General features: G+C 41.5%; 1 protein-coding gene across 3 annotated transcripts in view; it reads right to left on the reverse strand.

The window, feature by feature from the left end:
- efna3a (ephrin-A3a) overlaps positions 1–21,042 on the reverse strand; it is a 400,882-nt gene extending 379,840 nt beyond the window's left edge. For all 3 annotated transcript variants that reach the window (XM_026157374.1, XM_026157373.1, XM_026157375.1), the window contains exon 1: positions 20,404–21,042. In XM_026157374.1, the coding sequence (XP_026013159.1) occupies positions 20,404–20,513 (110 nt within the window). In that variant the 5' untranslated portion in view covers positions 20,514–21,042. The remainder of the gene's footprint in view (positions 1–20,403) is intronic.
- Between the last annotated feature and the right edge of the window lie 1,866 nt (positions 21,043–22,908).

Consider the following 22,908-nt stretch of genomic DNA (forward strand, 5'->3'; position numbering starts at 1 on the left):
TGGGTCTGACATATATAATGTTTACTGAATGATTACTTGCTCCAAACTAATTGATATTTCAAAGGAAGTCGTGGGTGTAGCTGCGTTATATTATAAAGGACGGCCACAGAGTCATTGGGAAACTTTGGAAAGACCAGTTGCACATCACAGCCCAACAATCAACGTGACATATTATCCAAAATTGGTAAGCTAACTTGTTTGCATCAATATATTCAAGCAACTTTTCCTGTTCGAGGCTTTGACTGAGAGCTATGGCTTCTCAATTGTGATTTATGTATATAAAAGTTTAATCTGTAGACAGCTCTGGGTTCAACCACCTGGCTGTGATCTTCCTGTGGGGAGTTTTTATCTTTTCCCTGTTCTCTCCAGGGATTCCAGCTACTTCCCACATTTCAAAGACATGCTATGCATGCTAGCCCTGAGATTGAGCTGACCGGTCCAAGGTTTACCTGACCTCTTGCCCTATGACAGAAAGGATAGGCTCCAGCTAACCTGTATTGGATAAGTGGAAGAAAATTGACAGATCATTGGATGGATGGATAGATCAGTAGTGAGATTACAGTTCTTCTGGCTGCTACAGAGGATCATCTGCCTCCATCTTACACGATACCTAGCATCCTCCTCTGTTACACCAACCTCCTCATTTATTACCTCCATGAATCTATTTGTCCTGCTGCATGGCAGCTCCATGTTCAACATGTTTTACCCAATATATCCACCATCCCTCCTCCCACATCAAACAACAGATTCCACAGCGTCAGCTTCTGCCAGTACCAGAAGCTACACCCAAACCTGGATGTAAAAGCTTCTTTCTCATCAAAATGGAAACATTTTAGATTATTAGAGTAACTTCTCGTGCTGCTGGTATTACAAGCTAATGTGCATACTGTTTTGAGTTTGCTGAAGAAAAAATATGATATCAGTGGACCAAGATTTCTTTTTTTTGGTAGAAACTAGACTTGCTGGCATACTAGATGAGGAACAAACCCCCAGCTTGTTAAGATTCGCCAGCCAGAGCAATGTGCCTGCCAGGTTGGATTTGATTCAGACACTAAACAGTGCACTTAATGACATGGTGTGTTATGTTTGCATTGTGTGGGATGTGGCTAACTGAGACAGGCATTACTTATTTACAGTTACACATTTGAATGACAGCCAGAGTCGTTATTTTTCACAGAAATATCTAGTCACAGACTGCCAGTCTCTCTCTCTCGCTGGCTCTCATGCATAACACCATATACTAAATAGCAGGATTTGTAATTAAGTCTCAGGTCATAACTAAAACGACCCCCAGACATTGGGCTATGTTAAAAAGCAACCCGATTCCCAATGACTTCTCATTAGTAAGCTCTGCAGCAGCTCCCGATGTACAATCCTCCCTTGGAACTCTGAAGGTGACACAGCAGTTACAGTGGACTTTGATGGGGCACCGGGGAGCTGTATTTCATATCACAGGACTGCTTCCTCTGCAGAGTAAAAGGTTTCAACAATCAGCAGCTGCAGCCATTTGGGAAGAAGGAGGTAAAATCTTCCCTCTCTGGCAGGAAAGGAGGGGCGGGGGGGGGGGTTATGCTTTCCTTTCCATTCATGTGGCCACTGGTACACGAGAAAGTAAATGAAATGTTAACCCCCAGCAAAATCTCTAGCCTGCCACACATAACTCCTTAAATCTCTTAATTTTTGTGACTGCCTGCATTAAGGCCTCATCTTATAGCTCTTCCTGCTGTCTCAGCATCTCACAACACTAACATTGTGTTAGGAAGCATTATAACAAGGGCTTGTGGACACTGTAGAGAATTAAGAAACAGCTTCAGCGTTCTATCAGGTTAATAAAAAATGACAACCGAGCCTATCTGCAGATATCTGAATGAGCCCAGTTGACAGGTCAGATAGGATTAAGGTGCTTCCTCACCCACCAAGCCAATCTTCTGGCCTGGGGATGGAAACCAGCGCCCACGCTGCTGGGCTTCCAGTTACCAACGGCCTGATCACATTGAGTATTCACTCGCCGACTGCGGGGCTGATTAAATCTGTATTTAATTGGATCAGATCTAGTCGTGATGAAGCGCTCCCCCCGGCGTTTAACCCACGGTCCTCTGTCAAGTGAGAAGGGAAAAAAATACTGTGGGGGAATTAGGAGCGGGAAATGAATACCAATGATAGGCTGTGCTAATAGCACAGGAGGAGTGGACCACACCTGCAGGGCTTTACAGAGAAGAATCAGAGTTACCGGATTTTCTGTCTGTGTGAATGTGTGTGTCCAAGTGTGTGTGTAGCTCTTTTCTTCCTTGATTAGTTAGACATTGAGTTATTTCGGTGGAAACACAGACTTTTTTTTTGTGGGGGGGGGGGGGGGGTGTCTTTGATGAGCTGTTTTATAAAAGCACCACATCACTAATAACTAAACAACATTCAAAAAATCTCCTCCAATCAAAACTTTAATCAATTTGTCATGATTGCTCTGCATGTATTTGAATTAAAAGATGTGCAGAACAAATGCAAATTTGCATAATTTCTCAATACTCAATACAATTTTACAATTATCGCCTTGTTAAGAATTCCCAGTCAAGCTGAACAGTACTGTCTGCATTGGCATGTTGGCGTGTATGGTAGATGTAAAGTGCCGGCAAGTGGATTTACAGCGTATCTTGGTTTAAACCGTGAGGCTTATGGAAGATTTGGCATTTGGGTTTATGTGGTAAAGAGGGAGATGAGGTGTCTGCACAGAGACTGATGCCACATCTAAGATAAACTACTCAGTGGCAGGAGAAGCATCTCAGAGAATGACATTATACAGTGTAATTCCCCCTTACAGGTCACACCTATAGTATGTGTAGTACTACAGATGGATGACTCATTTTTTTTTCTCTTTGTTATCCAGACTTGTTTACATGGACAACATTTATTGTAGCAGCCTGAAGTCATAAGAGAGCAGGGTTACACATACTGTAAAACCAGCCCTGTACAGCTGGCTATTAAACTACGGCACGTCAGTAATTAAAAGTTTATTGCCTTGCTCAAGGGCACCTTGGCGGTAAATGTTAAAAAAAGGCTGAAGTTTTCTGCTTTCGGAGGCTTATAGCTGGATATTACAACAGAATAGTGCAGCTGGACTATTCCATAAAATTCTACTCAAAGACAATTTCTTTCACTTCCAGTGGCAACATCTGAAATTTGTTTTCACCTCTTCAATACAATCAGAAGTAAGACCATGAAAAGAAAGACTGTGGTTATAGTAAGCCATAGTTAAGGTACAGCTGAGGCTAGAATACTAAAATACAAAAAGGGAGATATTAATTATGTATGGTAAAATCTCTAATGTGCTGCATGAAAGATAGATGTATCGTTATGGCCATCCACCTCCACATAAACAACATGCTTGTTCAGTATAATAGCGCCGGAGTGTTGTTAAATATGGATGCAATCCCTAAAGGTACGCTTTTCATATTTTAAGTAGTAAGCTTCGGTGTTATTTATAAATGTTTATGATTAAATTCTTGAATAACTTAGTGGCAAAACAAATCAAGTGAAATTCTTTGGAACATTTGATTATTTGTTGCAGCATAACAGAAATTTCTCATTTTTGTTTTGCACCATACAACGGCAATTTGAATAACTATTGGTTTTAAATGTGATCAAAAAAGATTATGTTTCCTTCTCAGTTGAAAAATGTCACATGCCAAAACATGCCAACATTATGTCATTGTCGTTAGTCATCTTATACAGAAAAGTACATCTAAGTGTCAAGCTCCTGTGAGCCAACATTTCATAAATTTCACTGACTGGTACATGCCCATGCTACAGTATTGTTGTGTCTGTTTATGCAGTTGGCAGAGTGGCATACTTAATCACACTGAGAGTGGATGCTGGTTGTTTTTGTATTTGTTGTTTAAAATTTTCATTTTAGCTGGCTTTTAGACGTTTAAAATGAAACATTTGTGGGTATAAATGAGTTGTTATTGCTACGTTAAAACAACCGGATTCTTTCATAACGTGTCATAGATGCACAAGTGCAAAAACAGGCCATGCTAGCCTTTTGGTAAGCAAAACAATGTTGTCATAATATCATTTAGATATTATTGTCATTAAATAAAAGTTACATGATGCAAAAATGCTAAAAACGAATTCTTTTAGGATGTTGCTAGGTGGTTGCTAGGCAATAAAATGCCTCATTATATCTGTTATAGATAAGAACCTTCAGTGGCTTAAGTGGCCAAGTCTGGCAGCTCAACTCTTGGTGGGCCTACGAGGAGTTTGTGGACAAAGTAACAAACGAACACACTGACGGAGACTTTGTGTTTTATGGTGTGATGTAGGTAGTCTGCTAAACCACAGACAGCAATAGAAAGAGGCACGTTTCCTGCATTAAAATCTATGAGAAAATTCTGTAACAACAAAAATTATAATAGAACTACAAATTCAAACTTTAAAAATAAGTCAGCAAGTGCTATTTTATTAGATTTGACTTTTAATTTTGTATAAATACATTTTATGGCCCTGTGAAAAATAAAATAAAAGATCATTTCAATAATGGTTCAAAATGACTGACCAAATAAATGCCCAGCTGGCTTCAAGATCACGGCCAAGTGATGAGTCCTGAAAAGACATAGGCTAAACTTAAAAAGCCTTATTAGCTGAAACTCAACAAGGAATTTTGGTATTTGCCCAGTTGTTGGCTCCTTCAGTGGTGCCTGTTGTTCAGTCAGCTTATAGATGTAAGTTGTGAGTATTGTTAAAAAATATTCATAAAAATTAGGGGAAACAAAAACAGAAGCCTGCTCAGATAAATATTTTGCAGGGGCAACACCAGCTCATGTGAGTGGAAGAGGAGAAAGAAGTTGTATTAAGGGGAAGACAGCAGAAAACAGAAGCATGCAGAAGAGTGTCGAGGATGGTTTGGGCACACAGGAGTTCTTCACAGTTGGGCTTACATTGCCAACAGAGCGATACGTAGGTGTGAGGAGGTTGAGCATCTGTGGCAAAACTTACTGACAGGGTGTCCAGTGATTCCCAGCAGTATTGTGTTATTGCATTACGTTACTGCACACAGTATCTCCTAGTAGTGGTTTGCCACAGCCTATTTATAGTGCACTTTGGTTTGGCCAAAAGTGAAGAAAAATTAAATTAAAAGATTAAAAACTGAGAAAGCAATTCCCATCTATACAGGCACTCCAGAAAGAAAATGCTGTAAACAAAGGATGCTTTCAGAAATATAAATGATTATTTATTGGCCCCAAATGTATTCTGCAGCAGGACAACGACCCCAAAAATACAGCAAAAGTCATTAAGAACTTTCTTTAGTAAAAAACAACAAGAAGTTGTTGTTGTTGAAGTTGAATTTTTCTTTTGTTCATTCTCTGCATTTTGTTGATTGATGAAAATAAATGATTGACACTTACATTTTTGAAAGCATGCTTTGTTTCAGGAATTTTCTCTCACCTGTAAATCCTCCAATTCCTAAACCTCTCCCAGCTTCACATCACACTTGGCACACGCCCCCAGGAATTCAACCATAGAAGAAGTCCTAAAGGGCATGAAATTATTTGGCAGTTCCTGGGACTAAACCAGAGGAAGGCCAAGTGAAGTCAAATACTCATCTTAAAACTCCAATATTTTTGGTCAGACTTGGTTTGGGAACTCAGGTGGCTTTGCCAGCAATACATTAGAAGCACAGCTTCAACAAACAGGTTTCAACTGTTAATCATCTCAGACATCCAACCTTCCCATGAGGGAAATTATAATTATCTTTTTCGAGCATTACGTGCGTCACATTATTTTTACAAAGCAGAATGCAGAACATTGTGCTCCGGAAATTTTGACACACAATAGCAGTCAGTTACAATAGAAATTCAATATCAGTAAAAACATCAGAAGATGTTGGTGGCACCGACGTATTCATGGACACAAAAACTTCATTTTGACAGTTTTGGATGAGTTACAGCCTTTTGTAGGTTAACTATAGTGCTTTGCTGAACACATGAACAGTTTTGGGAAATGCTTTTTCTGTTGCTGAGAATTCTTTTTAAAGTGTTATGAGATATGTGCCAAAACAATTAGGGAAAAAAAACTTTCAAGCTTTATAACGTTTTCTCTCTTGCCTATTTTAACTCAACAACAACAACAAAAAAGGAATCACTGGTGCTTTTTAATGGGGATAAAAATCCAGAAAAAAGCTACAGTTCTAAGTTTTGTTCAAAACAAGTTTAAAATTGAAGTAGTAAGGCAATGTTACAGTATTGCTTAATTTCTGATATTCAGAAAAAAGCCTCCTGACCAGAAACTACTTGAAAAACAGAAGATGCCTGGTAGCTTATTAAACATCTTGGTCACAGATAATCCTATTGTAATGCAAATTTGCCTATTTAAGTTCCAAACATTGGTGCAAAATTTCTATCTTGTTACAGACAGATGCGCTAACCTGACTCAGTCAATGCCATTACACTATCATGAGTTGCTTATTTAAATGCAATCCGAGAGCCTGTTTACTTTAAGTGACCTCCCTGGGTCTCGGTCGACAGCGAGTGGAGGTTAGTGATTAAAGGTGTCGTTCCACCCGCTGACCTCGGAGGTCAAAGGAATTCTGGGTGAATTACTTCGCAAAAGGCCAGACCTGTATCGAACGCCTCGGAAAGAACGGCAAGGTTGATTGAAAAATGGATATTTGCATACAAGCACAGGCTGGCAGAGCAGAAAACCCTGGCGCTCTGCTCGGGTTGAGGTGGCAGCGGTGGAAACAAGTCCTCATTAAGGAGAAAAGCATCATTTTCTAAAGCTCCGAGCGCTCTCTCCCTGTCTCTAAATATACAATAGGGCTGACACTAGTTAAAAAATAAAAAAATGAAACCTAAATAACTAAAGAAACCTGTGCTGCATGTTTAAAATTAACTCAGCTCCACTCATAAATAATACATATGATGATAGATTGCTGATGAACTGTCTAATGAAGAGGAGGTGTGTGTTGTGAGGGGGTGCGGGTACTGGTTTTCGCTGACGCACAACAGTTTTGGGGTTTTTTTAGACTTAAAAACTGAGACCGCACACACACACATACCACGATGCAAGAATGCTAATGTCGCTGGCATTTCTGAAACTGCCGTTATCTTTCTAGCACTGCACATTAGGTAGAGATATCGTTTCCTCCACACTCGTTTCCCTCCCTCCGCACGGCGTGCGCTGGAGGTTCGAATCAAAACTTAATGGAACCTCTAATTTGAGCAAAAGTTCATTCCCGTTAAGAAAATTAAAGCCTGCTAATTAGGGATTACAGGCTGTTTTATGATTGCAAATGCCAAGTCTGAGGCTGTCACAGATTTTAGGAAATCTTGAAGACGAGTAAAACTTTCTTTCAGCAGACAATTTGTGTTGACAGAAAGGAGAACTTGAGAGTTTGATGTTTCAATTTGCATTACTCTGGATTAAATTAAAAAGCAAAACAAAAGAGATATCAGACAGAGACGTGAATTTGATTATCTACAGTTTCTCCCTTTTTTCTAATTACAACCGCAATGTTTTTAAAGGCAGCAAGCTTTTCCAAGGAATAAACCTCCTGGTATTAAACCAATTTCCACAAGGGGAATCCATCTCCTGCAGTTGCTGTGCGTCACTTGCTTTCCCCATCTTCTACACAAAGACCTCAGGCTATATATGTTATTCTCTTCACTACATCATTTAACTCCTAACAATGTGCTCCACTGTTATTCTCGCTGCCACCGTAGCCTACGCCTATACTCACTCTATTTCTCATCTGCTATACGAGGACTACCATATACATTTCCTGTGTCTCTCCCTTCTTTGGCTCCTACCTTCCTGACAGGCCTGTTCATGGCCCTGTCACTGACTGTCACCTGTGACACAGGCTTCCACAAAAGACAGTGTGTTTCTTCCTTGCATCATGTGGTAAATGAGTGTCACTTCTCTCTCCCTCTTCCTTTTCTCACACTTCCCTTCCCTCTCACGCATGTGCGCGCACACACAATGCGCACACCTGCAGCACCCTCTATTCTCCTTCCTGCTGTAGATCCCAGAGCTGACAGGTGCTTGGAGGGATTTCACAGTCCTGACACGACAGCAACTGAAAAATTGGTGGCTGTGTTTGAGGCATGTGAATAATACTTAAAGAGAGAGGTACAGAGTGAATTACCTGGCTAGCTAGCTAGCTAGATTGATAGATATGCAGACACAATGGCACAATGTCACAACTTTCCAAGGACTGATGTCCCAACAAATGCACTCCAAGGTCAGATTGTGCAATATTCCAAGACGCTGCCAAAAAAAAAAAAAAACACTCTACAGGCTTCAGTTGGCATGTTAAAAGTTAAAGCTCATGACTGTCCAATTAAAAACAAACCTGGCTTATTTGGAAGAGCATCCAAAGTCCAACTCCTGGAAAATTGTCCTTTGGACAGACTGACAGGCAGACCAAAGCAGAGATGTCTGGCCATAATACACAACACTACATTGCAGCATGTCAGGACAAATACCTTATATGAAATGTCAAGTACAGTGGCGGAGAGGTAATGATTTAGGCTTGTTTTTCAGCACATGACCAGGGCAATCGCAAGTGCAGCAGCAACTCTACAACAGAATGACTGAAAAAGAAAAGAATCAACATGCCACAATAGCCCAGAGGAAGCTGAGACCTCAACCTGATTGAAATGCTGTGCATAAACAAATGCCTATTTTTATTATTTGTTTTTAATTTTAAACCATCTGACAGAACAATGCCACCAGTGACTGGTTTACTGGAGGACTATTCCCCCAGCTCAGGTGTCTTACTACAGCCCTCAACATCAATTACCTGCTTCCCCAGTGAGCTTCTCGTACCACCATTGGACAGACTCCATATCCGTATCTTGGAGCACTGCTGCTACTCTTTATACTGCTCTGGAGATCCAATCTGAGCAGGAGGGCCAGTCTAGCTAGAACCTGTATTACAAATCTTCCACGACACCAAGCTGACAAATGATGCAGAGAAGAACAAGGACTACTTATGATAACTGCAGTTCAAGACAGAGTTCATCTGCAGGATGAGAGACTCACTAAAGAAGCATCTGATTATATTTATTATTTATTTATTACTGCAAAGTTCTAGGCAAATAAAATATTTGTAGAGAAGAAACTCTATTATTTATTGAGTCATTTAAGAAAGCCAATGTACTGGGAAAGTAGCCACATGCACACCCATGCATGCTAAACCAGATGAGTGCACATACACTAGCATCACACACTGAATTTGCGGGAAATACTGTGGACCATTCAAAGGCCAGTTTTCCGCATCAGATCAGTGGTATCAGTGTCTATAAATTCATAGTGCTGCATTTTCATAAAAGAAGAATTCCAAACTGTTAACCTACAAAGATAAAAATCATCATCGAGAATCGGCTCGAAAAAGAACCACTGATAATGGACTTGGCTAATCACTGCTAGCACAATATATCATGATATATTTGTCCAATTTCCCAACCCTTGTGGACAAGCAGTGGAAATTATCTGAGTGGGCCATTACTATTTCCTGATTCATAGCCACCAGGATCTGTGCCATGCAAACACTACTCCGACCGGTACAATATTGTGTGTGGGTTCAGAATAGCCACTGTGACAGTTGCCTGTTCTGCTATTTTTCCTGATTTTTCAGCAGTGCCTCCAAGCTGCTTGTTCTGATACAGTACACATCAGCACCACAGAAAAGGTTGAGGTCTTTAAAGATACTCCAATTCCTGACACACCATTAATATTCTCCATGCAGACTCTTCCTCTCCCCTACATACAAATATCCCCTTTTCCCCCCTCCTCCTCCTCGTCCTAGCCTATCCCCCACCTCCACTCCACTGTCAGCCTTTACATCTTAGAAATGCTTTATATCCCCCTCTCACAAGTTCCTTTTTTCCCCTCATTTTCCTCCCCCATACTCACTTTCTTCCTCTTCCTTTTGGTTATTTTTTGTCAGAACTTTTTCTACGTTTTCCTCCTGGGAAGTGGCACAGAATCCCTTTAAGCGCTGCAAAAGCAAATCTATTTATCATAACCATCTATCTCTCACAGTACATATACTTTATCCTATACTGAAAGACACACGGGCACAAAGAATGCAGTGAGAAGGAAAACCACAGCCTCCCTTGTGTTCTCACACTGTACTAAGACGTCTATGAGCGAGATGATTTCTAAATAATGAGACGACCTATGTGATTCACTCTTTCAACTGCAATAGAGCGATAAATTAAAGGGAGGTAAATGGGCGGTAGTGCCCACTTTCCCTCCCACGCACAGCAATGCGGTTGAGTGAGGCAGTCTTCTGGGACTTCCCATTGACTCCACACAAGGTGAGAACGGAGCAGGAACAGAAGGCTGAGCAAAAACACTTCAAACAACACGGCAGGAAGACTGAGAGCGCTGCTGCTCTGCGAGGCAAACGCAGGCGTGAGGGAGACACTGACCAAAAGAGACGGAGAGGGCCAAGACGAGACAGAATCATTACTGTGCTTTCAAAGACAATCAATCAAACAAGGATGTACGCGCACACATACAAGAACCCAGACAGACATTGAGACATGAAAACACCTTAAATGCCACCTAATAGCAGCCAGACAAACACAGAGTGAGAGAGCACAGCAGGACATTGATATTCTATACACCCACACACAGCATGGTGAAGCGCTGGGCTCGTCTCTGTGTGATTCCCAGTTTTACACACCATGCTAGTCTAGACACAGTGCTATGCTGCATTACACCGGTTGTTACCATGAGAAAACATTGCATATACAACACTCACGGTAAGTAAGAAATGTAGCTTTAACACTATGGTCATCGGGGCAGCACTCACAGATGTCTGCTGTACATAGCCCCAAGCTGCTGAAAAGCAGCTGAACCAACCAAATAAATAACTTAACAAACAAAGCACTGCAGCAGATTGGTACATAGCCAGGGGAGATTTGCACAGTTTAATCAGGAGGCATGGCGAACAGGTAGATTACAGACTCTTATATTTCAAGAACCTGGTCATTAATACTACGGCTCTCAAAAATTTGCGATAACAAGCAGGGCGCCACCCCTTCTTATTCCTCTACAAATCATCCTCCGAGCTTTAACAAATGCAAATAACAGACTGCGATGTAGAGCTATTTCCCTCATCAACATTTCAAACTGATCAGGAGAGAGCAAAGGACTGAAACATCCCCACCTTCGCCACCACCAACCTTCCCACCCTCGGTGACGGAGGACGCCGGCAGTGTGTTGAGTCATGTCTTGTCCAAGTGCAGGGGGAAAAAACGCAGGTGTGTGAGTACAGAGTCATAATTATGCATGTGCCGTCGCTCATGCATTAACCATGACTGGATTTACACATCAAGGCGGCAAATGAATTCAGAGTAGGTATTTTTTTTATGCAGACCAACACGAGACCTGATTAAATGATGAGGTTGAAGATATGGAAACATGGGTGCAAAGAAAGGAGCAGAGTACCACTGAGCTGTCTGCTGATCTGCTGACTGTACCTCCTGTTATATTACATAAAAGTCTGAACCATTAAAAAAAGTATTTTTGCCCATTTGTCTCTAATAAATAATTGCACAAGTATTTTATTGTGGCATAGCTAAGTCTGAGGAGCAGGAGATTATTTTCACCCTGTTTTTCATCCATATGAGTGTGAGATTAAACAAGCCTCATTTCAGTCAGACAGCTGAAGTTTCACATGATTCATTGCAGCAGCAGAATACAGTTTGGATTGTAGGCTCCAAACTCAATTTGCTCTTTATTTGTCAGTTGGGTAAGTACTTGGTTTTCAGTTTTAGCATTCAGGGTTTGGGGTTTGCTTCTTATTATGTGGAAACAAACACCATCTGAACTTGGCCTGACATCTCACAGCATCAGATTTTTTTCTTTCAATAAAGCACCTACTAAAAGATCTATGAGCAGTCCTCTTTATTGAAGTGAAGTCTTGCTACCCTGCAAGAACTCCCTCTTTAGAAAGTGACACACTTCTCGCAATCCGTATTGTACAGAACACACATGCACATCTTTCAGGCTTTCACGCTCTCGCCTGTCATTCACATTGAAGGAGATGACTTACGTTGTCAAACTGAATTGCGGAGCCGATACCATGCTTTGTTTGTGCTGCTTGGAGTTGCGAAAAGTTCAACTTTTCAAGTGCCAGCCAATCAGATTATGTTTATTTAAATCAAGAATTTTGTAGTGATCATCAAAGTAAGTCACAGGTTGCCAGCTAAGCTCATGCCAACAACTAGTCAAAGCTCAGACTACTTGCCTTGTGACTGGCAACCACAACAGCAAGCCACACATATGGCATACCCAGCAATTAAATGTACGGCAACATGAGAACGCTGCTTGAGGTATTTTGTCTCTTCTAATTTTCTCAATTTTCTTTGTCAAAATCATACCACAGCCATAATGTTTAATCCATGTATGTGGTCATGCGTGAGCCTCATTATGATTTAGTAACACTAAAGTAGGATGGCAACATCTTTGCCACAAGGAAAAATAGGTTACTGCTTTAGTTTATTATGCTTTTGGAGACAAACTCTAAGTAGTTGCAACAACCAGAGTTTGAAACTCTGAGTGACCATGATCAATCACAAGGAGAAGGGACAGGTTGCCAATCCCATCGTGGTGCATCTATGTCACTATTTGTGGAGGAATTCCTGTTTCAAATCTATCAGATTCTGACTCTGGAATACTAAGTGGTTAATGTGAATTTCTATACACGATGACAGTAAAAGATTTAGAATAGGAAATAAATTGTAAATGGACTGGTTCTTGTACAGTGCTTTTCTATTCTGCTTGAGCACTCAAAGCTTTGTACTTCAAGCTTCAATCACCCATTTATACAAAAGATTTTATACAAGCACTATTTTCTATGGCTAAGTGTTTTCTATCTAACATTGATACACATTCATGGTCCAGTGAATGTATCGGGAGAAACTTGGGGTTCAGTGTCACGGACATGCAGACTGGAGAGGCCAGGTATTGAATAACCAACCTTTTGATTGGTAGATGACCTGCTCCACCTCTTAAGCCACAACCACACCAAACACTGCAACAGATTTGCAATTTTTGCAGATTTACCAAAGTTAATTGACAAATTATCACAATTAACACATTAATAGCCAACTTGACCCCACTGAATCACAAACAGACTCTGTTTTATTGCCATTTTAATGTTGTCTTGATGCAAAGTCACTTTTGAAGACAGCAGCTCATTGTCACCAGTCATAGACCCTGTCATAATCCCTGTCTTCAAGGCAAACATTTCAATGAAAAAACTAATTGCACATAGTTGCAGTAATAATGGTTGTGCTAAAGTGTCCAATCAATGTCTTCTGTAGTGTGACTGTAGCATTAAATAGACAACTGAACTGTTAGGAAGTATTCAGTGTTCATGAGGAGAATGAGCCATGCCATTTGTGTACAAAGCAGCGCAGCTCAAGTTGATTGCCTGAACTGGCTGGCAGGCTTCACTTCATTTCTTCAGTTTAATTGAAAAAGTAATCACCTGTGTGTCTAATATAATATATCTAATATTAACTGTTATTTCATTTGATTTCATTTATTTTCTTATGTAACTTTGAACTCATGTAGCACTCAAAAACATTCAGCTTTCACAGTATTGTTTATTGGTCCCCCTCAACACAACAGAAACACAACAAGAAGGACTAATGCGTCTATTCGACCTCTTTCCCAGCAATCCGATGTGGACACTGCATACTGACTTGCGTGTACAGTACTATATTTTTCAAAAGCTGGATGTTCCCTGAAAAAAAGGGTTTTATTTAATACCTCCAACGTAATTACCTCAACAAGCACAGCATTTCAATATCTCCGCAGTTTAAATTTGCGCAGCACAGCTCTCCAGGTTCCTGACAACAATCTAACCTTTACTTCTGCCAGTAGGTAGCTTCCCCTCCGATTCACTTGCGCCACACTTTCAAGTTTTAACGACTTTGCTATCATATTTGTAATAGAGCAGTTTCGCTTGAAGATGTACTGATTTAAATGTTCCCTCTAACAACATAAGAGGGATACATTAAGCGGCGGCGGCTGCCGCTGAGAGGTCAAATTACTTTTTGTCATTCTGGATGCACAGAGCACTAGAGAGATATTTCAATTTTCTTCAAATATTCTTATTACAGAGACGACGGCTGCCAAAGGGTCTTAGACCTTCATATAATTACATCTTCAATAGGAAAAATCTCAATTATAAGAGAATATCTAATTATTACGCTGCCCATATCCGAAATTGCCCTCACATAAAAAGGAATACTGGAGCCGTATCATCCACTAAGCTGTGAGGACAGTTTCCACTTCTCGTAACACGGCTGTTGTTAAGCACCCAAGAGCATTAGAGGGAAGACCTGTCACGGCTCAAGACCTGAAGGGAATGAACAGAGAACAAGATATGACAGAGCACAAACCTGTGTCCTCGCTCGCTGCCTTTTTTATGAAAGGACACTGATAACTCTGAGGGCGCCAGTTGGTGCAAAATACCGCCTCAATTGCCATACCTCAGAAGAGGCCTTCTGCTTCAATAAAAAAACAAATTATTTTGACCAACTGCTGTGGCTGCCATATTGTTTTCCTGGCCATGTAGCTTAACAAGGCCCATTTCCCAAATAATCAAACTCCAGCCAGTGACCATCCACCTATCAACAGCTTTGATCTTTTTCCTACATGGCAGCCATTTTCATCATAGCAGCAATGTAATTTCCCAGTGGGTAACGGGCACTGCGGTGCAGACTCCCAGTGTAATGTACTGTGGAGTTGCCATTCTGAAGTTGGAAAGCCCTCTTTGTAGAAAGCATTTGCATTCAAATCATTGAGTCTGAAATTGGTTCTACCTGTCTGGGATCAGGACTATCTCCTGTGGGTTCCCACTGCCAGATAAGTGCAGTTTTTATAAGCTTGGAGTGCAGGAATGCTAATGGCCTTTGATGACATATGAAGAGCCTAACTATGTTTTTCCCTTGGACTCCTCCACGGAAAAAAGCACTCCAGGTCACCTGAGGTAGCTCTTAGATGAGTCCCAAGGTAGCTTCCCATCAGAGCTCATGAACGGGTTATAATGGCCCACCACATCTGCAGATTCCTTATTAAAATGAAGCTCAGCAGGCTTGGAGTGCTTTGGACCTTTAGGAGGATCAGAATAGATATAAAAAAGCCGAAACACCAAGACGGGAGACTTTATTGTAACAGAACAATAGCTGATGTTTTCAGACTTTTCCCTTGGTTCAAATCTGTTGAATTGCATGTTGGCTTTAATCAAACTGCTTGGTAGAGTGTGATTTATGCCCAACAACAGCAGTGGCCAAAAATGAACACTGTGCCATTTTATTTTTGTTTTTGCAATTACGTCCCTTAAATATATTAAATTTCACTCTTTGTGTTAAGAATTCTAAATCACATGTTTCATATCTGGAAGAAAAGAAAAAGATGAGAGTAGATATTATAAAATATGCGCATAAGGAGAACGTTGTGATAAAGGTTTTTCATTTTTATCTTGTGAAAGAATTGCACAGGTGCATACTTTCCTACAGCTTTTCATTTTATTTTCACATTTCAGAGGAATAAGTTGCATTTACTTTGAGTCTTGGATTTATTCAAAACACATAGGCTACTTTTCTTTCATCCGTGCCTGCACTCGTGTTTTTCTAACCTTTGCTTTCTCTGGAGCTCCTGCTGAAGCTATACCAAGGCCTTGTTTCACACAAACATAGTTAAGGCCTCTAAGGAGCATGAACCCCGGAGCAGTGACTGACAAGCCCATAATAATCAATTCTCAGGCATGCTGTTCCAAGGCAATACTTGATCTGAGCTTCCCGAGCTTAGCGCCGAATGCTTCACGGCGCTTTACGGACACCACAAAATCAAATTAAAAATGCATTTGGAAATTGATCACCTGATGCGCCCGGATTGATTGCTGCTCCAAAAGCAACCAGTTCGTATTTTTGTTTGGCCAGGTTCCATTCACCTTCCCATACCATATAAATGTATTGATCTGCACACCCACTCTTGGATCTATAAGAGCCATTAAATATCCTTTCAGTGTTTCTCCATCCACTTATGTGACTCATACCACATTGCAACAAGCTAAAAATGGTCAGAACACAGCTTTGCAGACCAGTAACCTTTAACCACTTTCCACCACTTCACTTCCAATGAGCGCTGGGCGATGATACTAAGTTAGTCGTCCATTTAAAAGCAGTGCTCATCAAACTAATCTTCTAAATGTCTAAAACAAACGAAATGGAAAGCATTCATATCTCAACAAACAACCTGAATAGTTGGAGAGGGGAATATTCCATTTTAGATATGGAGGAACATGATTAATTCAAAAACTCAAAAGGTCAAATTGCACTTTTCAATCAGTGTTATTCACACACATTCCCTCTCATTTAACATAACTGCAACCAAGGAGAAAAAAAGCCCACTATCTACTGCTGTTTGAGGCGCTTGTGTGGTACAATGAATGCAAAAGAACAAATTGAACGCCGGTGAATAAGATGCATTTGTATGCAAAATTACCAAGACAGCCAAGAGACAGAGCTGCAGGCGGACGAACGTGCATGTAATCAGGTAGCAAATCTGCTTGCCTCCCGTAAGCTCCGTATGCGTCGCCGTGTTTCTCTGGGCCGAGGGGCAGGTGAGTGGCAGCAGCTATTGTCTCGGAGCACTGGTCCACATGAATGACCCAGCCTGTGTCCACATTAGCACGGATCAACTCCTGTGGGTATCTTCTCCCCAGAAAACAGCAGCTACAGCACATTCAGCCAAATAACCGAACTTCCATATCCGGCAAAGCCTGCGCTCTTTTTCACCCTTCCTGACTTTTGACCGACTTAATTAATCTTTCCACTGCTTTATTCTAGTGAAAGACATCTCTGCTTTCCACCTTTCCAACATCTTCACCTTCCATTCCTTTCTATTACAATCTCTCAGTTAGAGCCAGCTCTTCCTTACAGTACTATTCTTCACACTTTGTAGCCTTTGCTTTTTCTCCATCTACCTTCTGAAATGTCCTTATCCATTACCTGACATTTCTTTTTCCCATCCTTCTCTCTCTCATTTCTTCATTTCTCAGTAATGATTGCCTTTACTGCAACTTAATATCTACAAAGTGTTTCCTACAGGGCACCAGGTTCTCCTCTGTCCCATAGGGGACCGCCTCCAACTCTAGCTGGGTCTACACACCCACAAAAACCGACCTGGTGGTTAATGAGCCTGTTGAGAAAGACGGCACCTTGACTCAACATTGATCACCGGGCCGCTGTTCCTCGAACTCTCTGGGAAGCTATTTGTCAAGGTGATAATTTATTTTGTAGCACCAGATATACTGTGTGGGGAATTGGGTTGTTTTCTTTTGTGTGTGTGTGTTCCAGGGGCTTGACAGACACCATTTCAGGGCCAAATCAGTCCATAATGTGTAGCATAAAACACGCTGAGCTGTAAATCACTAAGTATCGGCCACAAACAGCGAAAGAAAGCTTTCATCTGGCTGAGCAGGCAAGGGAATGGCGATTTAGCAAAGAGACGTGTGGCACATTTTCAAACGCAATTCTCTGGTATTCCTTCACACACCCATGCAAAGACTTTTTTGCTCTGGTGTTCTGCTAAGTTAAAAGCATTAGCAGACGAACTATGTGACTTAGTGAGGGAGTGGGAGATTGAATGAAAGCTGCGCTGCTGTTTTCATCACACCCACATCACACCGGGCAATTATGGAGATGCGTCCTGTGAAACCAGCGAGGCCAGACACCTGATGGGAGGAGGTGGCAGGAGTATGGGACGCTGCTTGCGGGTAGGCGAGGCTACCGCAGTGCACCGCTGCTCCGGCATGCTCTCAAGATGTTCCACATCTCCCCCCTCTAATTGGCAGATGGCCTCAGATGCGAGATGATTTAATGGCCTGCGTGTGTGTTTTTTCTTGCCTCAGTCAGCCATTAGCAGGGACATCTGTAACGAGTTGGCCAGGCACACTGCTGAGAGTGGAAGCTGAGGCCAACACTTTCTAATGGGGGGTAGTGCGGTCGTGACGGGCTTGGGCGGTAATCAAAGCACTCCGAGGTATTTCTTGGGGTTATGATAATCGGGATATCTCGTTTCAAATTGTGCGAGGCATGACAAAAAGCAATAATAAATCATCTGATGTTGTTTACCTCAGAAAAGCTGAAAAGAATCAAACAGAGCAGTATTACTGAGGAATCCACTGTGTGACAATCCACTTTTGACTTTCAGTATACCAGAGCAAGACATTTCTAGCTGAGCGTTATCATAAAAAGCCATTTTCATGGCTTTGGCACAAACAGCTTGGCTTCCAAGTGATCCCATTTCTTGCAGCTGTGCCGTAACCATCTGTGCTGAATGCTGCGCTCAAGGGTGAAACATTAAGGCCTGAACCAGAGTTTTGGCCCTAAAGGCCTCTGGTTTCTTTCTCTCTCCTGCTGCCTTCATTTCTTACTGCTCCCTCCTGAGCTTGCCTCTATAACGAAAGCTGGATGAGAGACAGAGCTGCGTTACTGAACAAGCAAGGCCTTTAGCTGGTTTCTGTGCATGTAGGAGAAATGGCTCCAAGCCTTGGGCCTTTTAAGGCTTGATGGCCATCAGTATTCTTGCCATAGCCTCTGAGGATTTGTCTGCTACCTGCAAACTGGGTCAGTTTTTGCATTATTTTAGAGATTTGTATCTCACTGTGGAGAAAGAAGGTTTTGCACACGCATGCATGTAGACCCACACCTGCACGTTGTCTTTCTCTCTCTGCTTCCTTCCCTCTATGCCTCTCTCTCACACACAAACACACACACTGCATTTTGAATTCATCAATATGTGCACATATTTGTCATTTTAACACATAAATGTCAATTTAAAGCCACCGAATGTGCTAACGCTGTAATGAATAACTACACCGAGCAAACATACCCACGCTGTGAAAATCATTTTAGATGGAGCACACGCCAGACAACTAATTAAAATTGATAGATAGACTACTGTTGATTATGGCACTCAAAAACCCGTGCACTTTTTCAGCACTAAAACGCAACTAAGTCTCAGTTAATACACCCCCTCTCTATTCATGTCACACTGACGGGATTAACTGTAGTCATAAATCTGAAACAGTTGTGAATGTGACTCTGCCATTCTCACATTAATGTTAATGAGGAAGTGACACTGCTGCGACATCACCTTTACTGTTTCCATCAGGTTTCCGAACTGTTATTATAATGACTATTTTTAAATTCACCCCACTTTTCTAATTCCAATCGTTTACTGTATGTGTGCCCCCAGCAGAGAGCCCGGAAGGCGAGTGAGGGACCAGCAGCAGCAGATGTGGGGGCGGAAATGAGATGCAGAAAGAGGGGAAAAGAAAGGTGGGGGGTGGAATTGAGGGGGACAGACGGGCTGGTGATACACAGTAGAAAAATAAGAGAAGGAAGAAAAAAGCAAAGTATGTGATAGAGAGAGGCGATAGGAGAGACCCGCGTCTGAGGTGAATACAAATGGACAGAGGAGGAACACAGATAGAGGAGGCGAACGAGGAGTGGGGGGTGGTGGGGGAGGCAAAGAGGGAAGCTGTGTGAGGAGAAGAGATAAAAGAATGTGAGAAAGATAAATTTACTGTTGGCTAATGAGAAGACAAAGGCAGTAGAATCCACATCGATCTCTGCCCCACAGCAAGCTGGCTTTATAGAAGTAGAGAGAGAAAGAGAGATAGCAGAGCCTGAGAAAGCTCACCAGAGGTAAGCAACCTCACAGATGCCGGAGGAATCACAGGATGAGAATAAAGTCAGAGGTATGTTTGAGTGAGTGTGGCAAGCATACTTATTTGTAATGACCACACATATACACTGACTTCTTCAAGTTTGAGTGATGTATGTGAATAATGCATTGATGCTGAATGGGGGCAGGGAGGACGAGCAGACAGCAAGGTAAAAAAAAAAAAATGAAAACTACTTCAATGACTCAATACTGGGAGCAAGTAGATGGTCTAAATGTGAGACAGGATTCAAATATTTATATAGCAGGCACTTTACAGGCAGGGTGAACACGAGGAGCATCGCAAAAACAGTTTCCCAGTGGAGATGTATTACTGCACTCAAATGGATTAAATGACTGGGAACAAAGGAAACATCTGAAGCTTGGAATTATTGAAGAGATAAAAAAGAAGACACTTATGAACTACTGCAACTGGTTATTATCTTATTATAAACTCGTATTTCTTAAATATAACTCTTGTGGTGTATTTCAGTGGTGGTTCAAGGGCTTTGCTGTAAATAAAAGAAGCACGTCGCTGCAGGAGAAGGTGCTCACACCGTCATGTAAACAAGTTATCAACACAGGTGTGCATCGACAAAGACCAGCATCGGATAATTTGCTAACAAGGGGAGAGAGTGCACCACTTACAGCAGGTTTGAACTGTTCCAGTACACCGCATGCCGATTGCTGGCTCTCGAAAGGTGCAAGTTTGTAAGCGCCAGCGTGATGAGGCTGAGGGAAAACGTTGCGAGAGCCATAATCCCTCCGCTGCTCAGCCAGTTCTGGTGCCCCCTCTTCCTTCTGCGTCCCCGCTCCTTCTGTCCCAGGCGACGCGTCACTCACAACATCCCAGCGGTCAAGAAGAAGAAGAAGAAGACGAAAAGAGAAAGAAAATACGCCTTTTCAAGTTCCAGTTACCTTAACAACGGGTTGAATCGGGGTGACTTGTAAGTGGTTACGTGTTCTTCAACTCAAATCCCATTGCGACGAAACCTATTTGGGCATCTTTACTTGTGCCAAATCTATCCGGACTTCTGACGCGTGCCCGCTGGGCACTTTTTCAAGTCACACCTTTTGTTTTGTTTTCCCAGTTCTTTCACTAGAAAGACAGTCTACCACATTCAAAACTAACAGCTGTAAGTCGGTGCTTATTGTTCTCGACGCGCTTTAGAGTCGCATCCAAGGCGCTGGACCTCTGCTGTTGAGATTTGTGTAGCTGTAGGTGACCTGCCGCTTCTCTAATCAGCAGCAGTAGCAGCAGCAGCCACACGCTGCGAACACAACGCTACAAACCCGCCCTCTGACGGCTGAGATGTGCCCACATGTCCATCTATTCTCCCGCCCCGCCCCCTCAAAACATGCACCGTCTCACAAGAAAATGAAAATATATGCGTAAAAATAAAAGGATCAGTCATATTGTAGTAAGGAATTTGATTATTTAAAGCTAAGGTGAAGGTGATTTTAGGTTTAAAGGACATTGATTTGACAAACAATAAAACCGCTCCAAAAGAGCCCATCTAGCACCACCTATTAATTAGTAAATAGGTCAGAGTCAATCAGTCAGTGCTGCACCCAGTGGATAGTTTGCTCCAGCTTTTCTGCTTTATTGTGTGTACCTAACTATAAAAAATTACTACTGATAGGCAAAACATGAAAAATCAACTTATTTGATGTCACATTTTCCCATTTGTTAACGAGTTAAAAATAATCACCTTTACTTTACTTTGGTCTTTTTGCCTCCCCCCCCCCCAACAGCCTCTCATCAGGTATTGTTTTAGTAAACCTTGACACAGACCATATGGTAGAGTGCGCTCCTTTAAGCACTTAAGCGGTATGTTATATAGAGTGGTAATGTGACAACTCTGATATCTAAAATAAAACGGTTTCCATGACTCCTTTCATAATTACAGGCCTTAAAAATGCAGTACAGGTCACATCTTGAAAATTTAAGTATTTTTTTCTGTTTCCATAAGAACAGATTAGGTTCAGGGTTTACTGAGAGATTAAACTGGAGAACACACTGTAAGAATAACATCCCCTCTGGCTGCTTCACGACTCATTATCGCATGTTTAACAGTTAATTATCATCAGGCTGTTCACATTTCAACAGCTATAGTGTTTGATATACAAATGGTTGAAAGTTTAATGCAAAGCCACCACACTGTAATAGTGGTACACAGAGCTATCTAGTGCTGGGCTCAGTCATCTTGATGTAAAGCGCCATCGTGTTCAGGACTTCTTTATCAATATTTTTCATTCTGTGTGTGTGTGTAGATGCACAACGAGTACACAAATTGCACAATCCTAAACAGTGCTTTGAAAAGAATTTTCTTTAAGACTCAAGAATTAAAAGTTTTAGAAAAATTTCAGGTATGTAAGCCAGTGGGCATAAAAGCGATGTCTCATGCAGAAATAATTTTACTTCTAGTGAACTACATCTGCAAACTTCAGCTGAGGTGGAGGAGGGATACAATACTCACACGGTCACAAAATATTCGACCTTAGAGTGTATATAGAAGATGGTTGTAGCCTCTTGGTCTGAAAAATGAGGCAAATGCGGAAGTGATTTATACCTGTTCAAATCCGCATTTACACAAATATCTAATCAGCCAATCACATGGTAGCAACTCAGTGCATGTAGCCATGTAAACATGTGCATGGTCGATCGTCTGAAGTTGAAACCGAGCATCACAATGGACAAGAACAGTTACTTATGTGACTCTGAATGTGGCATTGTTGTCAGTGCCAGAAGGGATGACCTGAGTATTTTAGAAACTGCTGAGATGTTTCTAGTGGGATTTTTCCACACAACTGTCTCTAGGGTTTATAGAGAAAGGTCTGAAAAAGAGAAAATATAGTAAGCAGGAGTTCTCTGGGAGAAAATATCTTGTTGATGTCATAGGTCAGAGAAAAATGGAAAGACTGCTTTTCAGCTGATAAGAAGGCAACGGGAACTCAAATAACCACTTGTTATAACAGAGTTAGAATCAGAATCAGAATAATTTATTAGTCCCAGAGGAAATGATGTAAGTCCTGGAAAAATAGGAGCTGAAACAGGCTGCATGCAGGCTCGTGTATCCGCACTACAACTAATACAGAAGAGCATCTCTGACTGCAAAACATGTCAAAGCTTGAGCCACATGTGTTACTGCA

The sequence above is a fragment of the Astatotilapia calliptera genome, chromosome 22 (genome assembly GCF_900246225.1).
Source record: "Astatotilapia calliptera chromosome 22, fAstCal1.2, whole genome shotgun sequence".
Taxonomy (NCBI): domain Eukaryota; kingdom Metazoa; phylum Chordata; class Actinopteri; order Cichliformes; family Cichlidae; genus Astatotilapia; species Astatotilapia calliptera.